We start from the raw sequence: 27176 nt of genomic DNA, 5'->3' as shown, positions 1-27176 counted from the left end.
GATTTCTTAAGAGGATGTGCAGTACAAACCATCATAGATTTTAATAAGTATGTATTTGTTTGCCGACTCCTTACAATAAATAATAATAGGTACACGCCAATTCATCAGAACGACTCAGGTATTTTCGCTTTGCGCCATAAACCTTCGACTTAGGAATGTCGACCGACTGGCTTCGATATCGGCAGCTGGAAAAAAAATAAACCGACAAACGCTCTCCTTTGCAGAGGACCGCTGGCCAAGTGAAGTCAGAAGTGTGAACTTAGTGTTGACAAATGCTTTTCAAGAAATGCTCTAAAGTCTAACCCAACATCGAAAATGCACTAGATAGGTAGGAAAGTCGGTTCTTAAAACGCTACTTGTTAAAAATCCCAGTCAAGTGCGAGTTGGACTCCAACTACCATCGGCATCGTAAGTACTAAGTACAAGTTATATTTTTAATTAATTTTTTTAATTTACGTTGCGGCTATTTTGTTATTAAATTTTTGTTATTATAACGACAATACTATATTCACACTCAGTGAAAATTTCAACTCTCTGCCTATATGTTCCTGAGATATATTATCTCGCTGACAGACAGACAGATAGACGGAACGGACAGCGGAGGCTTATAACAATAATTATAATATACCGACGAAACTAGCTCGATTTTTTCAGGATCTTCCCTTCTACAAACCCGTGTCCATCTCCACGACCAACTTGGCACAGTACATACATCCATACCACAGCGATACATCTGCCGAAGTGCCGCTGCGGCCTGCGCTGATTTCCTTCTTGGAACCCCTGGCCACACCTCTCCGCGAGACGCCGGTCAACTACCAACCTATTCTTCCGCAATATCCCGCGATTCCCTCCAAATTAGACTGATGTCGTGTGAGAGAGCTACGTGGGAGATAGTAGAATCGCAGTAGAGGACAGAACACAGCGTATTTTCATTTGATTGGAGTGTATTGGTCGTGAATCAAATTAGCCGGTGGAGTGCGGGCCGGGCGCAGGGGGCTGGGGGGACGACGCCGCGTCAGCGCCCGCCGGCCGCCGCGCGCCGCTCACAGCGCTACTCGCTCGCCGCCTCGCGCCTCGCCAACTGGCAACTAGTCGTGTCCACGGCGCCACACGAAACGCACGCGCGGCTCCCCTTAGACCCGGCCGGCACCCGAATAATGTTTCAGTGTTTGACAAACTCAATCGGAGGTCTCGGAAGAAGTACCGTATTTAATTTACACTGTATAACCAACCGCATATTCTCAGTGAGTGTTACGCAGTGTGTACGAAAAAAACTTTGTCGAAGATTCTGAAGAATCTTGTGTAAAATTGTGTAATTCGCCGGCTGACGCCGGATAGCGATTTGCACAAACTTTTCGGTGAGTGATAATGTTGAATGTTATTATCAGTGTCGAAGTTAGGATGTGGGTATGTAGAAAGGTTGAATTGAATGCTTTGCTGGGATTGTTTTAGTGTTCGGGCAGATACAATAATGAGAGGCGGGGCGTTGCCGGTCGCGAAGCGGTTTCGTGGATTCCGCGAAATGCCGCGGTACCTATAGTCTGTACCCGAATTCTTTGCATTATTTTTGAAAGAATTCAATAAGTTAGCAATGTAGGATTATAGTAATTATTATATTGTTACTAAGTAACATTTTAAATGAAATATTATATCTTACATTAAAAAACAATTTTAAAACCCTAAGATTTTTCGTCGCATAACTTTGACAAGTTACTTGGCGCGCTTTTGGATTAGAAAAATGAAAATGATAAAATTGTAAATATTGCACAATTAAAAGTATTAGTGGTGAAATATAGTTATAAAATGTTCACGATATTATTAAATTAAGTAAATATCTAAATAATATTTTTTTTTCATAAATTGGGACATTATGCACACAGTACAGTAGTGCCAAAAAAAAGCACACTTTTTAATTAAGTCATTTTTCGTGATTTTTAATGATTTGCCTAGGTACTATAATAATTGGAAATTCGTTAGTTATAATTTGGAAAAATGGTGTACACTTTAATGGCAAAAAATAATAATTTTTTGATGTTATATTTAGTGATTTTTATGGAATACTTATTTGGAAGTTTATTCACATATTAAAAAGTCATAGTGTAAAGTTTTGCAAAATGGTGGGAATTTTCGCAATCATGGGAATAGGTTAATTACTTATATTCTGATCATGTAGCCAAATATTTCACCTAGCATAATTTTTCGCCTTTATACAGAAAATGAAAAACAATGAAATTGGTTTTAAAATTAATGATAATAAGTGTTAATTAATTATAATAAACAAATTGAGTAATAGCAGATCCAAGATTTGGGTAATTTAAAAATTGAAGATAATTATGTACATAATATATGAAATGCAAAAAAATCACAAAAGTATAGTTTAGATATGGAATTTTATAGCAGTTCAACTTAGCTTGTACTCAATTGAATAACATTTATTTAGAGCTTGATAAGTAAAAACAAAGTAACAAAGTTCTATATAAACAATTTGTTATTCAACCCAACGCATGTAATATTAATTAATTATTACTTATGTATTTACAAGTACTAAGGAAAACGGAAAATAGCGGGAAAACGTAAGTTGTAAACGTTTATTAGTAAACAGAAATTCGCGCCAATGCCGGCTTGTCAACAAAGTTAATATTCTCTTGAATCTGCTTCTACCTGATTTTACCCAATTCGTGGAATATTCGTTTCAGCTTAAGCCAGGTAGAAATAGAAAAAAGTTAGGGGTGGCGCACAATGACTAATTGTATGAACTGGGATATGCCCAAGGCCGATGTACCATGTACCCTTTAAAAGAGTATGTATGCGAATCCAGACTTCAGTCTACTTTCGGGCTTCATGCAGGACAGTTGCTAGTTAATTGTCTTGCAGTGCAGACGCGGGATTTGTTTGTAAATACAAGGGGTCAACACCCCTTGTGTTTATATATTTCGCAAAAACATTTAAAGAATTAGTTTTTTTTTTTTATATCAACATTTACCGCTGCGACAGTGATTAGTTTAGTTACTTGACTAGGTGCAATATTAGGTGAAAATTTAGTTTGAAATTTCTTACTTCCAAATTTAGTTTCGAGTGTTGCGAATAGTTTATAAAGAGCAATCGTTTCTTTTGTTTCAGACGGTGTGCGTGGAATCCCATCGCGCGCATCGTCCCTGTGATAAGAGGGCCCTGTGATATCGACGACTTCGTCTTAGCTTTAAAACTAGTTAGGCTTTAGTTATTATAAAAAAAAAAACAATATGTCTCCGCCAATAGACGCCCACATACTCCAGTTCGACGTTTGGGAGACGTTGGACGAAGAGTCAATGGAATTGACACAAACTTCTGAGTTTTGGACTCAAGTGCAGTACGAGACAGAGCGGCTGGACTTGTTATCTCCATCAAACTTAACGAATATATTACAAGATAGCGACGTGGATTGGAGGATTACTGAAACACCTGAGGAACTGCACAAAGATAACATAGTGCACCACGATTGCATGTGGGCAGGTTCATGTATAGACTCAGTGCATCCTGCCAACACGTTCGTGCCGTCGGATTTGATAACGACAACTCCTGGACAAAGTTTATTACGGCGGGACGCTTCGCCGCCTCGACCTGACACTCCGCCTTCGTTGGACGGCGATGAGCCACCACAATTCAAACATGCTGTTGACGTGGCTGGAACGGCTTTAAGACTCTTGAGGGACTCCGCAGCGGTAGCAGCTGACCATTCCTACACGCTCGCCCGCCAGCATATTGACTATCTCGGCGTTCAGACACCTTCTGACTCCTGTGAATCAGGTCAGTGTAGCACTTTGTCCTATTTTAGATTTAAGTATTCTTAGTATGCCAGTTCGTACTTGGCCAGCGTAATAAAGATTCTGTGGAAGAGGGTTTTTTAGATCATTAATTTTGCTTCCTGCCACGAAGGTACTTTCAAAAATTTCTATGAAATCTAACAGCGATCGCTACTTTTCCATTTCCCGCCAACGCATCCTTACTGGCCTATAAAAAGCTTTACAAATAAACAACTTTCACTTCACCTAGAATCACATCAATGTCACTACTACAATGCTTCACTGATAACATGACAGCAATAGATACATATATGACTGGATGTAATTATTTCCTATCTGTCGGCAAATCTATTAATTATAGCTAATTTACGTCTGTGCAATGATGTTATGTTAATTAATTAAATATTTTATAATATTATGAAATGCATAAGGGGTTTTTGGTTAACGAAATCCGGTTATGCAATATTTAATAGCATTAAAAGTGTTGGTATATCAAAAACTCGATCGTGACACCAAATTGATATAATAAATCGATCATTTAAATATTTTGAACCAATGTCTGTCAGATTTAAAATTCAAATTTAGGGGACGTTTCACGGACGCGTCGGCTTATTGAGCATCCGTACCAAATCTATTGTCATTGGGTTGAATAATGTGCAATATTTTTAGCATTATAAATAAAAACATTGCAAAAAAATTTTTTTTGCTAGCAAATGTTATGTAAAAAATGTGAGATTTCTGCTAAATAATAATTAGAGGACAATAGGACATCTTTGCCCAGCATTATTAATAATTAATTCAGTATCATTAACTTTATTGCTCTGTGGACTCTTATGGGACGCAATTTCGGAAATGACTATGTTCCTACTAGACATTATAAATCGGGAAATTTGTCTGTCAACCAATCTTGACGAAATTTAGCATGGTGATAGCATCCTCGAAAATAAGATAATTTTTAACTCGGAAAATCAGGGAGTAGAGATAGGATCTTTAAAAAGTCTAAGCGAAAATCAACTAATTAAGTTACAAAATAAAAAAAATAGCATCGGAATATTGAAAACTTGCATTCAAAGTGGTCGTCAAAAGTACCAAACGTATCGTTAATGAGTCCGCGCGCCCGTAGTAATTGAGGATTGAAGAACAAGATGGAGCCGGTCACAGGACGCAGGCGCCGCGACAAGAGCGCGGGAAACTGCGTATCGACCGCGCCCCCTCCCCCCACCCTCCGTCTAGACGCACCCGCTTCCGGAACCTTCGCCTCCGACCTTGAACGTCTCAACCTTAATGTGCCTCTTCTTGAGATTGACATGACATATCGTGGAATTTAAACTATCCCGATTCATGACTGACAAGTGGTATCTTTATCAATGTTCGAGATAAGCGATTTGGTATGAGAACATTTCAATTCAAAGCTTATAGAGACTTCTGTTCTATCCAAATGTAAGGTTGAAGACTACAGAGACACATAATATAAACATACTCGCAAAATTCACAACAGGAATCGCAGGTCACCTCGTCTAATCGCATGTCATGGAGGATCATAGCTTTTATTTCCTTATATGGCACCAATTATTTTGCCACTATGTGTACCATTACACTTTTCTTAGTTTAATATTTCAAACTAACACAGATTCGAACTTACATATTTATCTCAAGTAAAAAATGCTAGTGTAATATTGTACTTAAAACTATGAAATCCGCATCAAAACGATCCTAGTAACTGCTAGCGACATCTAGCAGTGATAAATAACACTTACAGCTTAATCAGAAGCTAGTTGGACTTTAAAAAATTCGAATAAGAAAATAATTTCTGTGCGTGCAATTTTTTTGTCTTGCATTGTACGGTTAAAGACTTCGAGGCCGTTACTAATAAAAATATACACAGTGCATGCATGGTTTATACATAATATTTTCACGCGTGTAGAGTACATATTAACCATAGGTAGGTAGGTATACGTTGGTTACACATTACGCAGTGCGAAAATTTTCATTAGTAACCATCAGTTTAAAACCATAGTTTGATGAAGCAAACCTAAAATTAATTCTGAACTAGGTATAATTTTTTATAGGATTAATTTATATAGGATTTACTTGGGCCGATTTTTCAATCGTCAAAATATTATAACTTTTATCTGAGGAATAAAATTAAGATTTTGATAATTTTTGTACGGACAATAAATGTTCTGCTAAAACGTCAAACTTATTGGTCAGTTAAAGTTTATCAAGCGATTGAAAAATTAGCACTTAATGTTATAACAGCCGATTTATCAATCGTCAAATAACTATTATTTGAGAAGTAAAATTGAGAGTTGGACAGTTTTTATATAGGACATCTGTCAATACGTCAAAATTCCACGGATAAAAGTTATTTGACTATTGAAAAATCGTCCTATAAGTAAATAAAATAATAAATGAAAATCAGGGTTTCTAGTCATCCCTAAACATCGTAAAAAGTTAGTAAATCGAACCACATAGGCCCTCAATGAAGACATCCAATTACTCCTAACGTCGAAACCAGCATTACCCGGGATTCCAGAGGTCGCTGGAACTTCGACCGGGACGTCTCGACATTGCTCCACGGGTTAAGGTTAACATCCTCGGAGTCTGGCCGCCCAATAAAAATGATAAAGCTCCGAGTTCATAATATCTACTATACGTTTGATTCAGTCCTCGAGTGCGAATTAGAAATCGAACAACGGATTCTATTAGGGTTGCCAGTGGCCACTGAATAAAAAAAATTGCCAGGTTAATTCTTTAAATTGTGGACCACTTAGAAATCGAGCGACGGATTCGGGTTAGGGTTGTCAGTTGCCATTAAAAATAAAAATAAATAAATGACCAGAATGATTTGGTCTTTAAAGTTGTGGATAAGAATTTTGAGGGTTGTCAGTTGTCACGTTCGTCCCGACATTGCTCTACGGGTTAAGGTTAACATCCTCGGAGTCTGGCCGCCCAATAAAAATGATAAAGCTCCGAGTTCATATCTATACGTTTAATTCAGTCCTCGAGTTCGAATTAGAAATCGAACAACGGATTCTATTAGGGTTGCCAGTTGCCACTGAATAAAAAAAATTGCCAGGTTAATTCTTTAAATTGTGGACCACTTAGAAATCGAGCGACGGATTCGGTTAGGGTTGTCAGTTGCCATTAAAAATTAAAATAAATAAATGACCAGGATGATTTGGTCTTTAAAGTTGTGGATAAGAATTTTGAGGGTTGTCAGTTGTCACGTTCGTTCCGACATTGCTCTACGGGTTAAGGTTAACATCCTCGGAGTCTGGCGGTCTAATAAAAATGATAAAGCTTGTACCGAGTTTATTTCAAGTTTTATTCAGTCTTCGAGTGGGAATTAGAAATCGAACAACAGATTCTGCTAGGGTTGTCAGTTGCCATTAAAAGTAAATTATCAGCCAGCTTGACTTGATCTTTCAACTTGTAGAGATAACAATGTACTCTACATTGTCATTTTAATAAAATGAAATAATATTGTACCAGTAACAAGAAGTTTCCTTCCGCATCAACAAATAAACAAATTGTCAATTCTTACTTAGCTTCTTAGTCAAATACTTAGGTAAGTAGTAGTGTTGTACCATTTGAGAACTTTCAATACTTTTCTGTGAAGAACTTTAAAATGTATAAAGTGACAGCCCTAGACTTAAAAGTTTAGTAAAAGACACGCCTCTATTAGAAAGTCTAACTTATCGCTTAATTATTATATTATTAGAACTAGTTATTTATTTACGCTTGAATGGCTTTCTCAAAAATCAATAATCAGGTAGGTAAGTATAAGGATGTTTCGTGTTAGAAAAAATAGATACAATCAATAAATTACTACCGGAAAGTATATTCACCATAGCGAATAGATATGTATATTATAATTAACATATCGTTTGGTTGTAATTAGAACTAGGTATTTATTTGCGCTTGAATGGCCATCTTAAAGAACAATAAATAATTAAGTATATAACGTTTCGTGTTAGAAAAATTGACACATTAATTAGCATAAGTACCAATATATCTACATAGCATATCTAATAGACAGTTCAAAATATTTTTATTCAATTAGACTTTTACAAGTACTTTTGAATCGTCAAGAGCATCTAACACTGGTTCGGAATGCCTTTCCTACCGAGAAGAACCAGCGAGAAACTCGGCGGCTGCTCTTTTCAAAGATTTGATATACAATATTATATGTAGGTAATATATAACTTTTGCTGATTGTGTTTTATCCCTCATCGCTGAATGTCGTGATCACTTCCGTTGACAGGAGTTGTCTTGGGATAATAGATATCTTTTTTTATTCCGATACTAGCCATTGACTGCAATCTCACCTGGTGGTAAGGTGATGATGCAGCCTAAGATGGAAGCAGGCTAACCTGGAAGGAGTATGACGCTTTTCATTAAACCCCATACCCCTTTGGTTTCTATACGGCATCGTACCGTAACGCTTGGCGGCACGGCTTGGCATCTTGGGCTATATGGATCTTGGGAACGTACAAATTTTCGTGGGAGGAAAATTTTGAAAGTCACCTAGCGTAATAGAAATACGTAGGAGTTAAAGTGCCCTTTTTTGCGCATCATTTTACTATTATGTAGTTAGGTAATAGGTACATACTTACCTACAATTACCTACTTGGGACTTGGGCGACCTCGAATGGTATCGCACAGATATATTACAAGCAACATTAAAACTACATTGTGTTCTGCTCATTACAGCACTAATAATGATACTTACTATAATATCTTTTACTTTACTGATAGCTTCTATAGTTATACTAAAGTCATGATTAGTAGGATATGTATGTATGTATTTGTTACTAACAAATCCGCGAATCACTTAAAAACTGAATGTTACATACAAGAAGTCTTCATCCATTAGCCAATAAAAAACGCAATAAAAAATTAAAAACGGAAGTTTGACCGCATACTAACATTCCTAATAAATCTTTGAGAAAAAGATTGATTATTATAATTAGGATATAAAAGTTTGCCCAAGCAATCGAATATTAACATGTGAAATCAATTTACCTACATCTGATTAGGCTTTATGATTTTAGATCTTTGCCTAACCCTTACTAAATTTTAAAAAAAAGGCAACATTTGATAAGCGCTATCACAAGTTACAACCCTATCTTTCCTAGATGAGGGCAATAATCCAGTGTAACCAAACTTTTGTCTAAGAAATACAGACCGATTTCTTTTTTTGAAACAAACACAACCGGTCGCGCGGGTCGGTCAGTATGATCATAAAATCGATTTTTTCGCGCTTAAAAATAATCGATTTCCAAACTAATTGCACGTTATAAATAAATCGAGAGAATCGCGTTCTTGGCATGTCTCACCTCGTCTATTCCGTTATTCGTATAAGAATGCAACGCAACGGAATGAAAAGGAATCTCATTGAAGTGGCTCCGAGCCCGCCGGACCGGTTTCTGAACGAGACTCGGTACTCCAATGTCTAGTCCGGCCGGATGACAATTTGATAGACGACTATATCTCGGCTACATCCATTAAACACGATAATTACTCGTACGATTCTTTATCGATTACCGGGACCTTGACTGTTTTACGAACGTCTTGTGTAGGAGCCTAGTTCTGGAACAAAGAATCCAAAGAATCTCACTGGGAACTGGGACGAGCTCCTTTTTTAAATCGCTTTACGGCTCTGGATTCTAAGAGCTTACGTTAAATTGGGGCAGGCTTAGTGAGATAGTAGTCAAAGATCAAACGACATTAAATTTAATCCATAGTGACTAATATATATTTTTATATTATTTACGTATTAATAAAATAATTATATATCCGAAAGTATGTCTGATAGCCACGGCCCATTAATTTATTCGATTTTGAAATTTGGTACAGAGATAGCTTGTATCCAAGGAAATGACATAATCAAATTGTCATCGTCAAATGCATCTTCCACTGGTTCGGAATGCCTTTCCTACCGAGAAGAATCAACAAGAAACTCGGCGGTAGCTCTTTTTCATTACTTTTTTAAAGTCACAAAACGTCCCAGTATTTTCGCAAGCGCGCGTAGTTTGGCGCATGTTTTACAAACGCGGGTAACCTAATAAACTCTGGAACTGATAAGCAGAATAGTTAGTAAAGCTAGGTGCTTTTGACCCGCTTATTATCTGGACAGATTGCGTTCGCGAAACGCGATAGCCCGAGAGTAGGTGGTCGATTTGTGAAGGTGTTTCGTTCCAATTTATTTATGTCCACATTAAGTATGTACTGTGCGTTTTCATTGGAAGTCTTACAAGCATCGGTAAGGTGCTTCGTAACTCTTGTAGGTACAATTTTTTTACCACTTAACATTTTTTTCCATTTTTTTGTATTTTACTGCTTTTTAAATTCTACAAATAAAACAGGTCGTAAAAAATAAGAACTGAATATTATATCGCAATTAAAAGTTCGACTTTTGAAGTTTTCTGATGGTCAATATCATCATAGTTACATTTGAAAGGGATAGCAGTATTTACTATTTATACTCATTCGGTGCTAAACACCGTAATTATATTACGTTATCTTTGCTATTCTACTGTTACATTTTTATTACAGGTGTTATAGAACATTTTTGTTACAAATGAAGCATTTGGCTTTATGACCGACGTTGCTGTGCAAGATAAGATAACCCAATAGTCGAGCTTGTCTCGATTTCCTTTTAGACAAAAAAAAATACATATAAATTTTTTTATGATTCTAGTTTTATATCGTTTTTATGAATATGAAACAAAAATTACATGTTATGCATTCAAAAGTCAAACTATTTATTCCAAATTGGGTACCAATTGTACACTTTTTGACTGTCAAATGTTAAGTTTGTTGAATTTAAAACATCGGTAAACGCTATAACCTCCTCCATCTGGCACCACCGCCACCTCTTTATCTATGATTTATGACATTTGAAATATGTAAGTAGGGCTGAGTGCATGAACATTGTGAGATCGTTTAAGGCGATTCGTGCCAAAAGATCCGGTTTCGCCGCCCCAAACAGATTTCCAACCAGACTATATACATTCCAATTGCAATATTGAATTAAAAACGTCAGTTTTTGTAACGGCTATTTCACAGCTGATCTTATACAATGTGGCATGTAGGTCTACTTATATCCTTCAGTGTTGTATAATAACATCTACACACATGCCAACTTCGAAATCCAACTTAGATAACCATCGAGTTTTCTCAAAGATACCTCGCGCTCTAAAAACTACATGATGTACCTATACGGAATCGTACCGTGTGTCAAATCCATCCTATGCTTCCATCTTCCATAGTCCCTTTAGTCTATGACCGCCATAGATTATAAATTTTGTACGGCAGTAAAATAAATTAAACAATTTATATTTTAATTAATAAATGAAAAAAATCTTTTAACCTGTAACTGTCTTGGACATGTAAACATAATACATTTTTATTCCACCATAACTTTTTTAATGCCTGAACAGATTTGGATGTATGTAGTATCTTTAGAATCCTCACATTATTTCGAGTGCCACTAACTTAATTAAAAAAATATATATTAAATAAATATATAAATAATGCAGAGCAGACGTGTTCTTTTTTTTTTAATTAAATAAGTATCACTTGTTAAGATTTTTCTTTTTGTGGTTTCGGATATTTTGTACTAAGTATACGTTATTATTTATTAATTTTAAAATATAACTTCATACTATGGTTTAATTCAAGATTTTATTGAATTTTACGTTTTATCACAGTGTGAAACCGTAGTAAATGGCCTCCAGCGCGTAGTTAAAGCAATTTGAACGGTTACTATAGGTATTTCAAGCGACCTAAATATTGTGTTACTCAGTCGAGCCTAACCTTACGCTGGTTACCTACCTATAGCCTGTCACATTCATACATGTATTCTATTAACGGTGGTCTCTTCGTCACTCGCTTCATACATACTTAGTTTAGACAGAGTGAACTAGAGTCAGAAAACTTTTTGTAATAATCCTGAATCAGTTGCGGTGCGTTTTTAACCCCCGATCCAAAAAGAGGGGTGTTATAAGTTTGACGTGTGTATCTGTGTTTCTGTGTATCTGTGTATCTGTCTGTGGCATCGTAGCGCCTAAACGAATGAACCGATTTTAATTTACTTTTTTTTGTTTGAAAGGTGGCTTGATCGAGAGTGTTCTTAGCTATAATCCAAAAAAATTGGTTCAGCCGTTTAAAAGTTATCAGCTATTTTCTAGTTTTCTTGTAGAAAAGAAGGTTAGATAACCCTTAGGTTCATAATATTCAAGTGTCAATTGACAAATGACAAGCTGTCAAGATGGACGTTGCCTAGATATACATAATTATTTATTTGAAAATGATTTGTGGGGGGTGTTGAAATTTTTTAATTTACACTTGTAAAATCCCTAATTACAATCAATCAAAATCTCGTGCGGAATTAATTCCGGAGTGCGCGCGCTTTTATGTATTGTAGTTCTAAGCTCACAGATTTTGCGGAAAAAAACGTACGGAAATTTACCGTACTGCGCGCTAGCTCTTAAGCTAGAGTAAGGGGTGAGGTGAAATCAAAGAAAAAGTCGTTTCATAGCCTATCTCTGACACCTGCCAGTGTTTTCATTTGAATACCTATCAACTAATCAAACTCGATGTAATTTTGTAGATTCTAGAATCTAATATCCATCTATTTTTTTGGTTTGCCAGATTTCCATAAAAATAACCAGTTTCAAACTGACACGGGTGTAAAGATTTGTATGTAAATGTAAAACCGTGTAACTTTGAAACTGAATATTTTAACGGAAATCTGAAAAACCACAGACCTAGATCATACTAGTTGCTAGAACGTATGTACAAAATTTCATTGAGTTTGATTGGTTATTCTTCAATAATTGAGAGTCAAATTACGTTGGTAAGGAGTGCACTACGAATAGACCCCTCTTAAGATCATAATATACTCATTACCACACATTCTAAAGTAGGTAACCTGGTACCTAAATACCTCGCACTTACATTACTGTAACTACTAATATAAATTGTTATTAATATTTAGTACCTAGTACTTACGACCATATTATGTTGTCCTAAGAATGGGACACTAAGCTAAAACGATTATTTTATTGAATCTTAAAATAACTTATAAACTTTATTACTTATTAGTTCTCAAAGATTTAAGAAGAAGAAATAATTTTGTTTTACTGACGAAATCTAGGTTAAGTCTAAAAGCCCGTTAAGTACTCCATGAATTTAACACAAAGTGCATCATAACGTATATTAAAAACTAGCTGATGCCCGCAGCTTCGCCCGCGTGGATTGGTCAGATCCCCTGCAGCATCAGGATTGAGGAGTTGGACTGCAAATTTTTTATGAAACAATGTCGCAAAGTTCCTCTATCGATTAAAAAAGAAATGACGCAAATCGGTTCAAAAATCTCGTAGATTTCGGTGTACATAGGTAGAAAAACACAACTCCCTTTTTGAAAGTCGGTTAAAAAAGTAGCCTATGTTACTCCCTGATAAATTCTCTACTTGTCTGTGAAAATCCCGTCAAAATCGGTTCAGCCGTTCCCAAGATTAGCCTTTTCAAACAGACAGACAGACAGACAGACAAAAATTTTTAAAACGTGTGATTCGGTGGTGGTATCGTTCAAATAACCATATGAGCTTAATATGAGGTAGTTATTTCGAAATTACAGACAGACACTCCAATTTTATTTATTAGTAGGTATAGATTTATTGCTTGTTCATAAAAAAATAAAATTATTTTGCTATTTAATTCGCTTCAGTGATTTATTTTCAAAAAGACTATCTTAGTGCTTTTCTTCGATCTAATAAGGTACTTCTGTACCAAACAAGGCTTGTACCTATACCCATTACCCATCGGTTTGTGTGTTGTCTGTCAGTCAGTTAAGAATTTTTTGAACTATTACTGACTGGTCATAAAAAAGTTGACTGACCCTTGTACTTTTCTCAACTATTCCGTACATTCCAATCCGTTCTAAGCATTTCACTTATTGCTCAAATCGGAAAATGGAAAACCTGAACGTTTTGTGGGACGTGTGGCAACCCTGGCTTACAGTCATACACTATGTTGAATAATAACTGCAAATATTTACATGTAGTATAGCAAATCGTCTTCGGAATTTCCATAATAATATGATTTACGATTCTCGCACGAAACCTTACATTTTGTTATAACGCCTTCTGATAAGTGTATTCACTACGCCTCACCCGCTTTTATTACATTTACTCATATATAATACTGTAAATGAAATTTTCATATAGATACATTATAATAATTTACTATATCTACTTCGGTGACGGAATTTCCGTGCTATGTAGCGTCCATCCGAAAAATATGAAAGCTTCATATAGAGGCCTCTCATAATATCTTCTTATAATAAGTTCAAATGTCTCTTCAGCCGAAACTGGCCGCCAAACAGAACAGCCGTACTGAGGCCGCCATTTTATATCGAGGTACTTAATTACTCTACCTAGTTAATGCCATAAACTAAAAACTCAGTTTTTGTACCTACCATAATATCGTAATGGTCATAGTGTACCAAGCTCCGAAAAGATAAAGGTCCCCCGAATATGAGGCCTTAAGCATTAGGCTATCGCTGCTCTTAAATATAATTACTAAGTAGAAATGACCTTGGTGCTTTATCACTAAAATATTCAAAACCAAGTATTACCAAGTAGTAAGATAACTAGATGTAGCGCTCGAGATGTTTGAAATACTGGGTCAATATGCGATTGTAGATAGAAATTCCTGTCGCTGGTTTATAGAGTATGACCGCCGGTTTACATCGACAGATACAATCTTTGGTATCGATTGGAAAACGGTCTACATACTTGTACTGAAGTTTTGAGTTACTTACATTGGTGTGGAGGAAAATGCCGTAAAGGCGTGACTTACCAATAATACCAAACTTTTGTCCCAATACTGAATTGATGTTGTAGCTGGTTCCCGCGACTTTTTAAAGATCTTAGCGGAACTTTTTTTTTCTTTTTTTTACTATTCGGATACAAGTTAGCCCTTGACTGCAATCTCACCTGGTGGTAAGTGATGATGCAGTTTAAGATGGAAGCGGGCTAACCTGGAAGGGGTATGGCAGTATTCATTAAACCCATACTTACTCCTTTCGTTTCTACACGGCATCGAACTGGAACACTATAAATCGCTTGGTGGCACGTAGGGTGGTAACCAGCCACGGCCGAAGCTTCCCACCAGACTTGACCAGAAATTTAGAAATTATAAAATTCCAAACCCCGTTCTCCCACTAATAAGACCACAAGCGGTTACCACTGCGCCAGGGAGGCCGTCAAAAAACCAACCTATTAAAAATCACGTTAAAGTCCAAATTTTTAGGGTTCCGTACCTCAAAAGGAAAAACGGAACCCATATCACTTTGTTGTGTGTCTGTCCGGCCGTCCGTCGGTCGGTCGTGTCTGTCAAAAAAACCTATAGGATACTTCCCGTTGACCTAGAATCATGTTTGGCAGGTAGATAGGTAGGTCTTATAGCATAAGTACAGGAATAAATAAATCTAAAAACCGCGAATTTGTGTTAACATCATTAAAAAAAAAAATTAAATGTGTTTCTAAATCCTCAGTGCGCGAGTCTGACTCGCACTTGGCCGGTTTTTTATTCAGAAGCCATTACAGATTATTGCAAAGATCGAAAGGCCCCCGCGTGGCCTTCGTGAATCACCTATCAGTACTGATAACAAATATTACGACGTGTTACACTAACATAAATTCGTATTGTCTTATCATGAAAGAAGTCTTAAGTATATACTAGCAATGATAATACGACACGGCAACAAGATAGTGTCCACGCTTACCTTGATCTCAGCGTAAAACTAAATTGAAATGATAAAAATGATTTTATCATTTGTATCTCCACATTAATATTCAATAGGGCCTTTGGACTGGTAGTAATAACTCAAAATTTAAAAAAACCCCTCTATAAGAAAACTAGAAAAGAACTGATAACTTTCAAACGGCTGAACCGATTTTCTTCGATTATAGCTAAAAACACTCTCGATCAAGCCACCTTTCAAACAAAAAAACTAAATTAAAATCGGTTCCTTCGTTTAGGAGCTACGATGCCACAGACAGATACACACGTCAAACTTTTTTTGGGTCGGTAGTTAATAAAATGAAGTTAAGTGTAAAGCGGTAGCTTATGGGGCTAGAATTCATGTTATTTAAGAAAATTTTAGATTTTTTTTGACATTTTTAACATAAAATTAACGTCACGCTTCTGTTCGCAGAAATTACTCAAATTTTTCAATTTTTCTGTTAAAAAATTGAAAAATATTTGTCATTTACGCGTTGTGATGTCATTGATCTCGTTCCGTACAGCGTGACGTTGATAAAAAAATCTAAAAATCTATTTTTTTTTTTTAAATTATTTTCTTTAATAATGAGTTAAGCCCCATAAACTGCCTCTATACAAAACATCGCAACATTTTATTACTACAGCCTAAGACCCTATAGCTATATATTATATTGGTGTATACTGTATAGTTAACTAGCTGATGCCCGCGACTTCGTTCGCGTGGATGTGGGTTTTTTAAAATTCCCGTGGGAACTCTTTGATTTTCCGGGATAAAAAGTAGCCTATGTGCTAATCCAGGGTATAATCTATCTCCATTCTAAATTTCAGCCCAATCCGTCCAGTAGTTTTTGCGTGAAGGAGTAACAAACATACACACACACATACAAACTTTCGCCTTTATAATATTAGTGTGATTTGGCCGGTCGTCCTTGGCAACTCATCTATACATGTTAATGTTATGTGACAAACCTGACGCCTTCGATCTCGTTTGGTACCGACGTAACTACGCATCTCCCGTTTAGTGATAATAGAGTGGGTAGAGGTCATCTTTATGTACATAATGTTACTGTGACAGCTAGTAATCTACTCGAATTACTGTAAATCCTAGAATTTTACAGTAAAACCTAAGATTTACTAAGGGGTTACTGATAACAGTCCGAACTATTCTGTGATAACCGTTAATTTCGGACTTTAGCTAGCATTCACTCGTGAAACTTAAGTTTACTGGTTAGTAGTAGCCAATACAAGTAATTTAAACAGTCCTTTAGAATTTAGAATACCTGTTCTACAATGATGCCTGTATATTCTCAAAGAGTTCTAGTAGTTAGGTAATCCTATTTTTAAATACGTAGGTGTTTACTATAGTATTTATACAAACGAAGTGGTTCGCAATATGAGCAACATAATTCTTCGGCCCCAAATTACCTACGTGTTAGTCAAAGTTCAAACACACGCGTCTAACCTTAGACAATACAAATAATTAAAACAGTCCCGATATAGATTACGTAGGCATCTGCCTCCAATAGGTACTCGTAATAAAATCGTTGAGTATTGCGTCATTGCCAAAATATCGTTACGACCAAAAAAGAACACACGAAAATACAACGCATTTTTCCGTCCCCACAACCGATTCTTCCGTTGCCCCAAAACGAGTACGTATAATGGGTTTTATACACACACGCGCGTCCATGAACTTCAGTACAAACCTCGCCAAGGTCGCACCAAAGCAATCGAACGGCGATAAATTACTGCCGTGTCTATTATAGCTGGCCCCCCGTCTCAAGTGGTTACTACAACAGAGATGACCGACTTTTTTCAGTTGCGTAATGCGCCCAAAATACTTTCGACCGATTTCCTCCGATAGCTACGGGCGGAACCCACGGATAAGCATTTTATATTCGTCTTGCTTATGCCCCGCGACTTCATCCGCATGGACTACGCCCCCCTATTTTACCCTCTTAGGGGTTGAATTTTCAAAAATCCTTTCCTAGCGGATGCGTCATAATCATTTTTGTAGCTACATAAACTATGACGTAGACATCCGCTAGGAAAGGCCCAGTCCGATCCGAAAAGAAGTTTTAGCTTGCGTTGATAGATTTGTCAGTTCGTCAATCAGCTTTTCCTTTTATAGATATAGATTATAGACTAGTTTATACTCGCGACTTCATCCGCGTGTAGCAATTTATAGCCTGTAGCACTTGAGAATATCATAGTAGCAATATAGTAGCTATCTATCAGTGAAAGAATGTTTGAAACCGGATAAGAAGATTCGAAGATATATAAACTTACTAACTAGGTACTTCTTTGTAAGTGTTTGTAGTGTAGATTAGTGACAAGTGTAAATTAAAAATTTATAACACCCCCGACAAGTGAAGGTTACAGTAACTAGAAAAGAGCTGATAACTTTCAAACGACTGAACCGATGTTCTTCTATTACAGCTAAGAACACTCTCGATCAAGCCACCTTTCAAACAAAAAAAAACTAAATTAAAATCGGTTCATTACTTTAGGAGCTCTACGATGCCACAGACAGATACACACGTCAAACTTGTAACACCCCTCTTTTTGGGTCGGGGGTTAAAAATCCGTGTCTTCGCTAACTTGCGAATTCTGAAAGGCTATTTCCCCATTTCTGGCCTAGTTTCTTTCTTAAAAGAAATCTCTGTGCAAAATTTCAACTTTGCTCCGAGGATTTAGACTGGGCGTTGACGAATCAGTCGATGATTCAGGACTTTTCTTTTTGTTGTTTGAGATTTATCAAAGCGATCAGCTAGAGCTGCAGTTTTTTACTGTAAGAAATTTCCATTGAAAGGTTTGAAAATAGTATAATAGAAGGTTTGAAAATACATAGTATAGTAGAATAATTGGCAACATTTCCTATAATAAAGCTGGTTATAAGAACTGGTACGGCCTGTCTTATTCTAATTAGCATCGTCTGGTCTATGCATGCTTTCTAAGAACGTACAGGCTGATTCTAAATTGGTGCCGAAGCCGGCACTCGGGCGTGCCTATCGGCTAAATGCGGCGTCATAAAAATTCAAGGACAAATTGCTTTTTAACCCCCGACCCAAAAAGAGGGGTGTTATAAGTTTGACGTGTGTATCTGTGTATCTGTGTGTCTGTGTATCTGTGTATCTGTCTGTGGCATCGTAGCGCCTAAACGAATGAACCGATTTTAATTTAGTTTTTTTTGTTTGAAAGGTGACTTGATCGAGAGTGTTCTTAGCTATCATCCAAAAAAATTGGTTCAGCCGTTTAAGAGTTATCAGCTCTTTTCTAGTTTTCTTGTAGAAAAGAAGGTTACATAACCGTTAGGTTCATAATATTATGTCAATTGACAAATGTCAAGCTGTCAAGATGGACGTTGCCTACATAATTATTTATTTGAAAATGATTTGTCGGGGGTGTTGAAAATTTTTAATTTACACTTGTATCATAATCTCTTTATCGATCATAACCTCCATCGCAATTGTTACAAAACATAGTGTTGTCAATCGAGACGACTCGAAAACTGTTTTGGGTTTGCGGTAGTTTGAAAATGCAACGTCATTTCCTCGTAACCGTCTTCGAGTCCCATTAGGCTCATTGATGCTGCTCTGGAGTTGGTTGCTTTTTTTAAGGTTCCATATACTGTTACCCTTTGAGGTATTACTAAGCCTCCGCTCCGCTGTCTGTCCGTCTGTCCGTGTCTATCTGTCAGCGGGTTTACATCTCATGATTCATGAACCGTTATAGATAGAGAGTTAAAATTTTAGTTATAATTATGGATAGAGAGTTGAAAGTTAGGAAAGGCATTCCGAACCAGTGGTACTTAAATGCATTTGACGATTCAAAAGTACTTATAAAAGTTTAATTGAATAAAAATATTTGGAATTTTTTTTTCATAGTGTTTAGTCTTTTGTCGCTATAATAACAAACAATAAAAAATAGCAAATTTCAAAATGGCCGCCATGCTAAAATGTACCTACATAGTACATCTTATACGATGGTAGTGGTACGGAACCTTTCGTCTGCAAGTCCGACTAGCACTTGCCCGGTTTTTTATATTCTTTGGAAAGGCGCGGCTTTATCAAACAGCCTGTAGAGGATGGCGTGAGTCGCGAGCGCGTCACGATAATTTTTAATTATCGCTCTCAAATGCCAGTGAACTTGGCCTCGGATCGTGGCCATCGGAGCGTGTGGCGGCCGCCTTAACAGGTCGCACCTGACGACAACATTGTGTTACGTTCCGTTCTGGGTAGCACGAAAAACTTAAACTACTAACTAGCTGACACTTTTTGGGGTTCCTTACCTCAAAAGGCAAAACGGAACCCTTAAGGATCACTTTGTTGTCTGTCGTGCCTGTCAAGAAATCCTATAGGGTACTTCCCGTTGACCTAGAATCATGAAGTTGGGCAGGTAGATAGGTCTTATAGCAAAAGTAAAGGAAAATATCCGAAAACCGTGAATTTGTGGTTTCTCAATGTGGTATTTTCAATTTTCAAAGTAAGATAACTACCTACCTATACCAAGTTGGGTATTATATGAAAGGGCTTTGCCGGTACATTCTAAAACTGGTTTTTATTTATTTTTATGCATGATAGTTTTTGATTTGTTTTGATTTGTTTGAGTTGAAATGTCGGAAAAATATCCGAGTACGGAACCCTCGGTGCGCGAGTCAGATTCACACTTGACCGGTTTTTGACGTCCGTGCTCATCCTGTATTTTTCATCACAGAAAAGTTTTGACTTATCTGCCTCCGTAGTCCGTAGTATTATGATGATCGCAAGCATCTCTGGTTGCAATTGCTATTACTGTTGCAAATAAATACCATACAATTCAGCCAATCCAACAGCTAAGATTCACAACTTGTGGGCTGATCACACAAAGGTTTTCGTTATGAATAAATATTATACAAAATTTCGTCATTAAACCCAAACATTGAGGAAACTTCAGATTACTTCCAACCTATACTTACCTCTAAATAACAAACGACAAAGTTTAAATAACTTCAAGTCGTCTTAACACCAACATGTAAAATACGTGCCTAATATTTGCCAGCAACTTTTCCTTAATGATTTATCGTCTCGAAAATTGTTTGAGGATAAATTAAAATTTTGTCGTCTAGCCGAAAACGTTGTCTAAGATAATTCCGAAGTTATAATGACATTTGCCACATTGTTAGGGGAGATTCTACCCATTAAATGCCGCTAAAGTCAATGGCGAAGTGGCCGGAGAACCGATGGCTTTGCTCGCTTAATTAAACGCAGAGATCGCGAACTTTCCCTTCCAGCATTTCCGACACAAATATAATTAATGCTGTAGTGTAAATTGGTCCAAGAGATTTTACAGAATTGTTCACTTAAATGTTAATTGGACGATTGCAATCTGTGGCTCGGAATTCATACGGGCATAATGGCTCTATCCTGCTTTATCTTTCTAATTGATTAACTGTAAATGTAACTTTACTAAGAACTGCTTGAACTAAATTTTTAAAACAACAAGTATCAACAAGATATTATTATTATCTTCGTCGATAACGGACATAGGTCTTTTGTAGGGACTTCAACACGCCACGGTTTGATGCCGCCTAAATCCAACAGTTCCCTACAACTTGTTTGATATCTGTCAACTTATTGCGGGGTCTGCCAATGCTGCGCTTTCCGATACATGGTTGCCAGTTTGGGACCCGAACGTCTATCAGTTTTTCGAACTATCTGGAACAAAATATAAACGGACCTAATACGCCTATTACAAGCATAGAATACAAGACAAATAGCTGCCAATGTTCAACATTCCTACATCTTTTAGCATTAATTTAAAGTTATCGGGTAATATGCGCGCTTTTCGGCTTCCAAATCAAATTCGTATTTAAACTCATCGCAAAGTAATTGGAGTAGGTATGGCTGTTTGCAAACATTTGGTTTCGTACATGTGACGTAATTAAGGAAGTTGTATTGGCGGCGGGAACATCTTTTGTTCAGGAAGCTGTGTGTTACATCTCATTAATTGTTCAACGCGGAGTTCAGACTTTGGAACATTTGCATTTAGAAGCAGCGGATAACTCTGTCGGTCTCGTTGCTCGTAGTAAAGGTAACTGCAGTGCAAGCTCCGAATGGCGAGTCTATGAGTCATTGTGTTTCTCACGGCGAAACAGATGGTACCTAGAAATTGTGACTAATATCACGCGTGGGAGTGCTGGTTCGAGATGATAAACTTTAGCTTGTACCGTATCATATCAGTCCGACTCGTTTTTTGGTATTTCCATGAGTAAAGATTTGCTTTGTATTATACCTACTTAATACGTATACGTATACTATAAAATTAACTGTGTTTGTTTGTTGGTTTGTACTGCAATGATACCGCAATGGAGAAACGGATTGACGTGGTTTTTTGCATGGATGTAGTACCTGGCATAGTCTACTTTTATACCGGAAAATCAAAGTTCCCATAGGATTTTTAAAATCTTAAATTCGTGCAAGCGTCATCTACCTAGTAGAGAATACGTCAGTCGAGAGCAAAAAAGAATTTTTTGAAGACGTTTTTAAGGACGCGGAGATATTAGATTCTTTGCGCCTAACTGTTAAATTTAATCTCAAATGTTTGACAGTATCGTGTATCAAAGAGCGTAATAAGATGCCAGCATCTTGAAAGAGCTCGCCGTTTTTTTGCTACGTTCAAATAAAAAGCGGATTATCTACGTTAAGAGTGCCCTCCATGATCGCTTCGGCTCTATGGCGGGACATACTTACTCAAAAGTTGAGATATTGTATAATGTTTAAGTACGCTAATCAATGTTTAGTATTGCGTTAATTTTTTGCAAATTAATTAACATTTTGTAACTAACTAAAGACAAATTTTGGCTTAATTAAAGCCGATAGTTTCGCATCTTTGAATTTTCTTACACAGTTTACGCACGAATTTACCTCAAAATTTGGCTTAAAATTGAAATGTTTCAAGGGCCATAACTTTCAAAATAATTATGATGTCACTATATTTATTGCTTTAGGGCATAGATAATTGAGAGATAAATCGATATCTGGCTTAGTTATAGATCTAGAACAATAACGAATGGAATAATAGGCGTAATTACGTTCGTATGGAGAAGCGCGTACGAAGTGCAACCTTAAGGTTTAAAATTAGAGCGCCGGTAGATCAGAGAGCCGTGTCTCGACTCTCGAGTGATGTCGATATAATAGATATGCACTAGACGGAGACGGGCACAATACGGGGCGTATCGCTTACATGCAGAGCTGAAACAAATACTCTCAGGCGACCGTTAATCGCGTCGGCGCCAAGAGAAAGAGGAGAGATTTTTTATCTGATATTTTTACGGGGCTTTTATAGGTGACCTATCTATGCTATATGCAAGCCCCATGTGTACAAGGGTAAATTAAAAATTTATAACACCCCTGACGAGTGAAGGTTACAGTAACTAGAAAAGAGCTGATAACTTTCGAACGGCTGAACCGATTTTCTTGGATTATAGCTAAGAACACTCGATCAAGCCACCTTTCAAACAAAAAAAAACTAAATTAAAACGTCAAACTGATAACACCCCTCTTTTTAGGTCGGGGGTTAAAAATTAATATTAAACTATGATTAAATCTATCTTTGTAACAATTTGAGAGATTCAAACAAAATACACTTTCATTGCCGAGATGCTCAAAGGGTTGAAAACACCAACGTTCAAAAAAAAATTAAGTTTAGTTCATCAGCTAGGCTGGGATTTTGCTTAGACTAATTTTCAGTTGAAACGAGATATACTTGTTTCGGCGATATAACGCTGTCTCGTTTTAACAGTGTCTTTAGCCTGAGGAAAGTCAAAGTACGATCTATATTCTATAGATATCTCAAATGAACACAAAGAAAATCCTCACGTGATAATTCGACCTCCTGCAGAATAGATCCTACGGCGCACCTACATTTAAACGTCACGCAGCCGTGTTTGAAGACAGGCGCCGATGGGCCGGACAGAATTAGATCGACGCGCCACCGCGATAACTTCAATGTAACTATGCGGAAATCGAATAAAAAGATTGCGTTGGAGTGTAAATTTATCGTCACTTTGGTAGATTATGCGAATTTTTCGTATTGCGTAGTCGCAAATTACACGGGCGTCCCTGAATCGTGCGCCGTTTTGCAATCGAACGGCTGCCCACGGCCCACGTAACTGGCTTCTATTTTCAGTGGTTAGGATGTAATCTGAAATTCTCGGCCAGCGATTAATGGGGCCTGCGCCGCGCGCTGCAGAGTCGGTCGCTTCTAATCACAGTGAACTGCTGACATAATTATCCCTCGCTGCGGTGCCGTACCGCGACGTTGGCGATTTCCGCGATGTAACGACGCTAGCGAACGACTAGCGGGTGAAGTACTACATCCGTTGTCGAACACGATCCCGAACACGACGCCTACCTTGTTTCCACTCGGCTCACTCATTCATAGAAATACTGTCGCTTTTATGCTGTCCTCGGCAGTCTTTTCGCATTGCGACCGTTGCAAAACCGCGCGGAATTCAGGCCGAGTTTCCGTTGGTTTAGAATTACCCTTGCGGACCTACACATTGCGTAGATTCCTAGAAGAAAATCAATAAATATCCTGTTCATTTGGGAGTTCTAGTCCTGTGACTTCTACTCCAGAAAAAACAGGTAGATAATATCAGGGAGACGCCCGTGTTGAGGCAGTCATAGTTGACGCCACCAACTCCGTACGTGTCCCACAAATTTTCTATACATGTGAAAAGACTTCCCCTGCTTGATTGACTAATATAATTGATCTATCGACAGCCTAAACTGATGAGGTTAGAAACCTTGGGATTTTCCACATCTAATGAGGTTACATAAGGGATGAAACTTTGTATTAAACTCCGCTATTTTTCGAGTTATAGGTACATCGATGTACATCGATGAAAATTAGTAATTTCGGCTTTCGTTGTTCAAAAATGAAGAAATATATTTTTTCGAAAACTGCAGTCTCAAGAATAGGTTATGAAAGTTTGCATGAAGTCACCTATTTCTGCATCGAGCTACTGAATTTTGTTGAGTTCTCATACATCGTAGTGAAGCTTGAGGGCTAGTAGGGAACATTAGAACGTCACCGGGAAGCGTGTCCACCGGTTGATAGCCGAACGTCCATTGAGTGTGGACGCTGCGGCAGAAACCGCGCACGCGCTCTAGTTTTGGCGCGAATGCCGTGACGTCAGGCGTCTGGATCGATGGCGACAGACGCTGCGGTAGTACGCCGGGGTCGACGCCCTGCCCCGCGCCCCACACCCACGGCCCTGCCACCTGACTACTGCAATCGCATCCCGGCCGGCTACATCTAGTCCCGCTCTTATGTACCTCCACGGAACCCGCTATGACAATCGCCCGCCTTTTATGGTGATGCGAACGTAATGAACGTTCTATGAATGAAAGTATGCTAGGAATGAAACGGTTTATGCGGGTTCTATTCGTAAAAGCGATAGTGGGAGCAAATATGTGTAGAGTATTTTTAATTCCGCATAAAAGCCATTAGGGAAATATCTGGAATTTTTTGAAAGCAACGGAAAGTTTTGCAATACCGAAATAACTGTTTCCCGTCCTTATTATTAGCAATAGCAAGTCCGTCTACTTACGACTCGAGACAATATTCTAAACTTGTTCTCTATTGTTACAGAGGAGGAAATCGATGTGGTTTCACTTGGAACTTCGCAACAACCATTGGCTTCGACGTCACAAGTAAGCGTGGACTCGTCACCGCAAACGCCATCCGTCCAGGAGCGGCATTACATACAGCGCACTGTGGAGCACGTCATGACGAGACCGCCGGCTAGAAAGCGTCTAATACCACCCACGAGTATAACCAGTGGCATCGCCTCGGTGCCTCGCCGGCGGAGAGGGCCCGGCAGACGCGGCCGCTCAAACACGGACACAGATTCGGAAGCCGAATCTCCAGAGATCGAACGCCGTTCCATGCACAACGACATGGAGCGCTTACGGCGTATCGGCCTCAAAAATCTCTTTGACGAGCTCAAGAAACAAATACCAGCAACTCGGGACAAGGAGCGTGCGCCCAAAGTTGTGATTCTGCGCGAGGCCGCCAGCCTGTGCCGCAAGTTGCGGGAGGAGGAACTCGAGAGGGAACACCTCAAAAAGCAGCAGAACAAATTGGTCACCAAGCTTAAAAAGTTGCGAACGATGCTCGCGACCCGCTATCGCCCATACTGAGCTCAATATCTGACTTTTTGGTAAAGGTTTGATTAGAGAGGCACGGTCCTCCGCGCTACACTCACAGTAAAGTGTAAGTCGGGATGTATGCTTACGTTCTCATCTTTATCCAATAGGTTGAGGTTGATCCTCGTCTGATCCATAATATTTTCGTGATCGATCGATCGATGTCTGTATTATTATGATCAGCTTTTACGGCTTACTATGCTTCTGTGGGATGATGCGTGTAGTTGCGCCTTAATCAAGGCGCTATAACGAAAGTGATTGTTAGCGGAAATGAGGGAGGGACAGGTTTATTCACTGTCATGTACCGAGAAAGAGATGGTAGTAAAGCAAGTTGGCCGAGACGTGGGCAAACAAAATATCGATTTTAATATAAATTATGATAATAAAATAAACCATGAATTTTGAAAACTGTAATTATGTATATAATTTTCAAAAATACATAGAAATGAATTACATTTCCGATTCAAACTAATAAATTTTTAGATTTTTTTGATCAGTTTTTGGATTTTTTTTTTATGGATAAAATTGATTCCAATCGTTTTCTATTTCATAGCGAATTTAGACTAAAGACTTAAAAAGCATAATATTATATTTAAATAAGTTTCAAGTAATTAATTTATAACTTGCTTTAACGGTTCAGGAAAATATTGTGAGGAGACCCTGCATGTTCTCAAATAGTGTGAAATCTGCCAATCCGCACTTGGCCCGCGTGGTGTACAGCGCCCGGCAAATAACTTGAGTATTGACGCGATTGGCAGGCGAATGGCGGGTGCACGCGATTGGTTGATCAGTCGGCGCGGGTGCACGCGATTGGTTGATACGTCGTCTTTCGTTTCTCGGATTCGCCAACTTTCTCCCACTACACTGCTTCAGGTCCAAGTTGTTTGCCGGGCACTATAGTATGGCTCATTCTGGGAGGAGTAGTATCTTAGCAGCGGGCCGGCTATGGGTTGATGATGATGATGATACTTAAATATGAGAGTTACTGGTACTGATTCTGATGGCGACTTAGAGCATTCGCAACTTTTTCTTACCAATGTAATATGAAAAGGACAGACAATCTTAATTAAATTTCAGAACTGTCAAACCTAGTGATTTTTAACCCCCGACCCAAAAAGAGGGGTGTTATAAGTTCCACGTGTGTATCTGTGTGTCTGTGTATCTGTCTGTGGCATCGTAGCTCCTAAACTAATGAACCGATTTTAATTTAATTTTTTGACGTGACAACGTCTTATAATTCGATAGAGCCGGCTGCACGCACGAAAAAACATGACTCATGCGGCGTTACCTCGCTCTGAGGTAACGCCGCATGAGTCGTTCCATGTAAGGCTTGAAATGCAAGCGAGAGCGCGGAACGAGCGACAAAGAAGCACAATTGGCCTTTGTTGTCACGTTCAACTAT

At 38.0% G+C, this 27176-nt stretch overlaps 1 protein-coding gene across 2 annotated transcripts; it reads left to right on the top strand.

The window, feature by feature from the left end:
* The first annotated feature begins 1044 nt into the window (after nucleotides 1-1044).
* LOC123868541 (myc protein) lies at nucleotides 1045-26476 on the top strand. Of its 2 annotated transcripts, none has more exons than XM_045911099.1 (3): nucleotides 1045-1358; nucleotides 3121-3786; nucleotides 25218-26476. In XM_045911099.1, exons 2-3 carry the CDS (start codon nucleotides 3243-3245, stop codon nucleotides 25766-25768), a joined length of 1095 nt encoding a protein of 364 aa, XP_045767055.1. In that variant the 5' UTR covers nucleotides 1045-1358; nucleotides 3121-3242; the 3' UTR covers nucleotides 25769-26476. The 2 variants fall into 2 exon arrangements, with proteins under 2 accessions (XP_045767055.1, XP_045767056.1); XM_045911100.1 differs by lacking the exon at nucleotides 1045-1358 and adding an exon at nucleotides 2689-3030.
* Nucleotides 26477-27176: the final 700 nt, after the last annotated feature.

The sequence above is a fragment of the Maniola jurtina genome, chromosome 9, assembly GCF_905333055.1.
Source record: "Maniola jurtina chromosome 9, ilManJurt1.1, whole genome shotgun sequence".
NCBI classification, from domain to species: domain Eukaryota; kingdom Metazoa; phylum Arthropoda; class Insecta; order Lepidoptera; family Nymphalidae; genus Maniola; species Maniola jurtina.
This window is presented reverse-complemented; position numbering and strand designations above follow the sequence as displayed.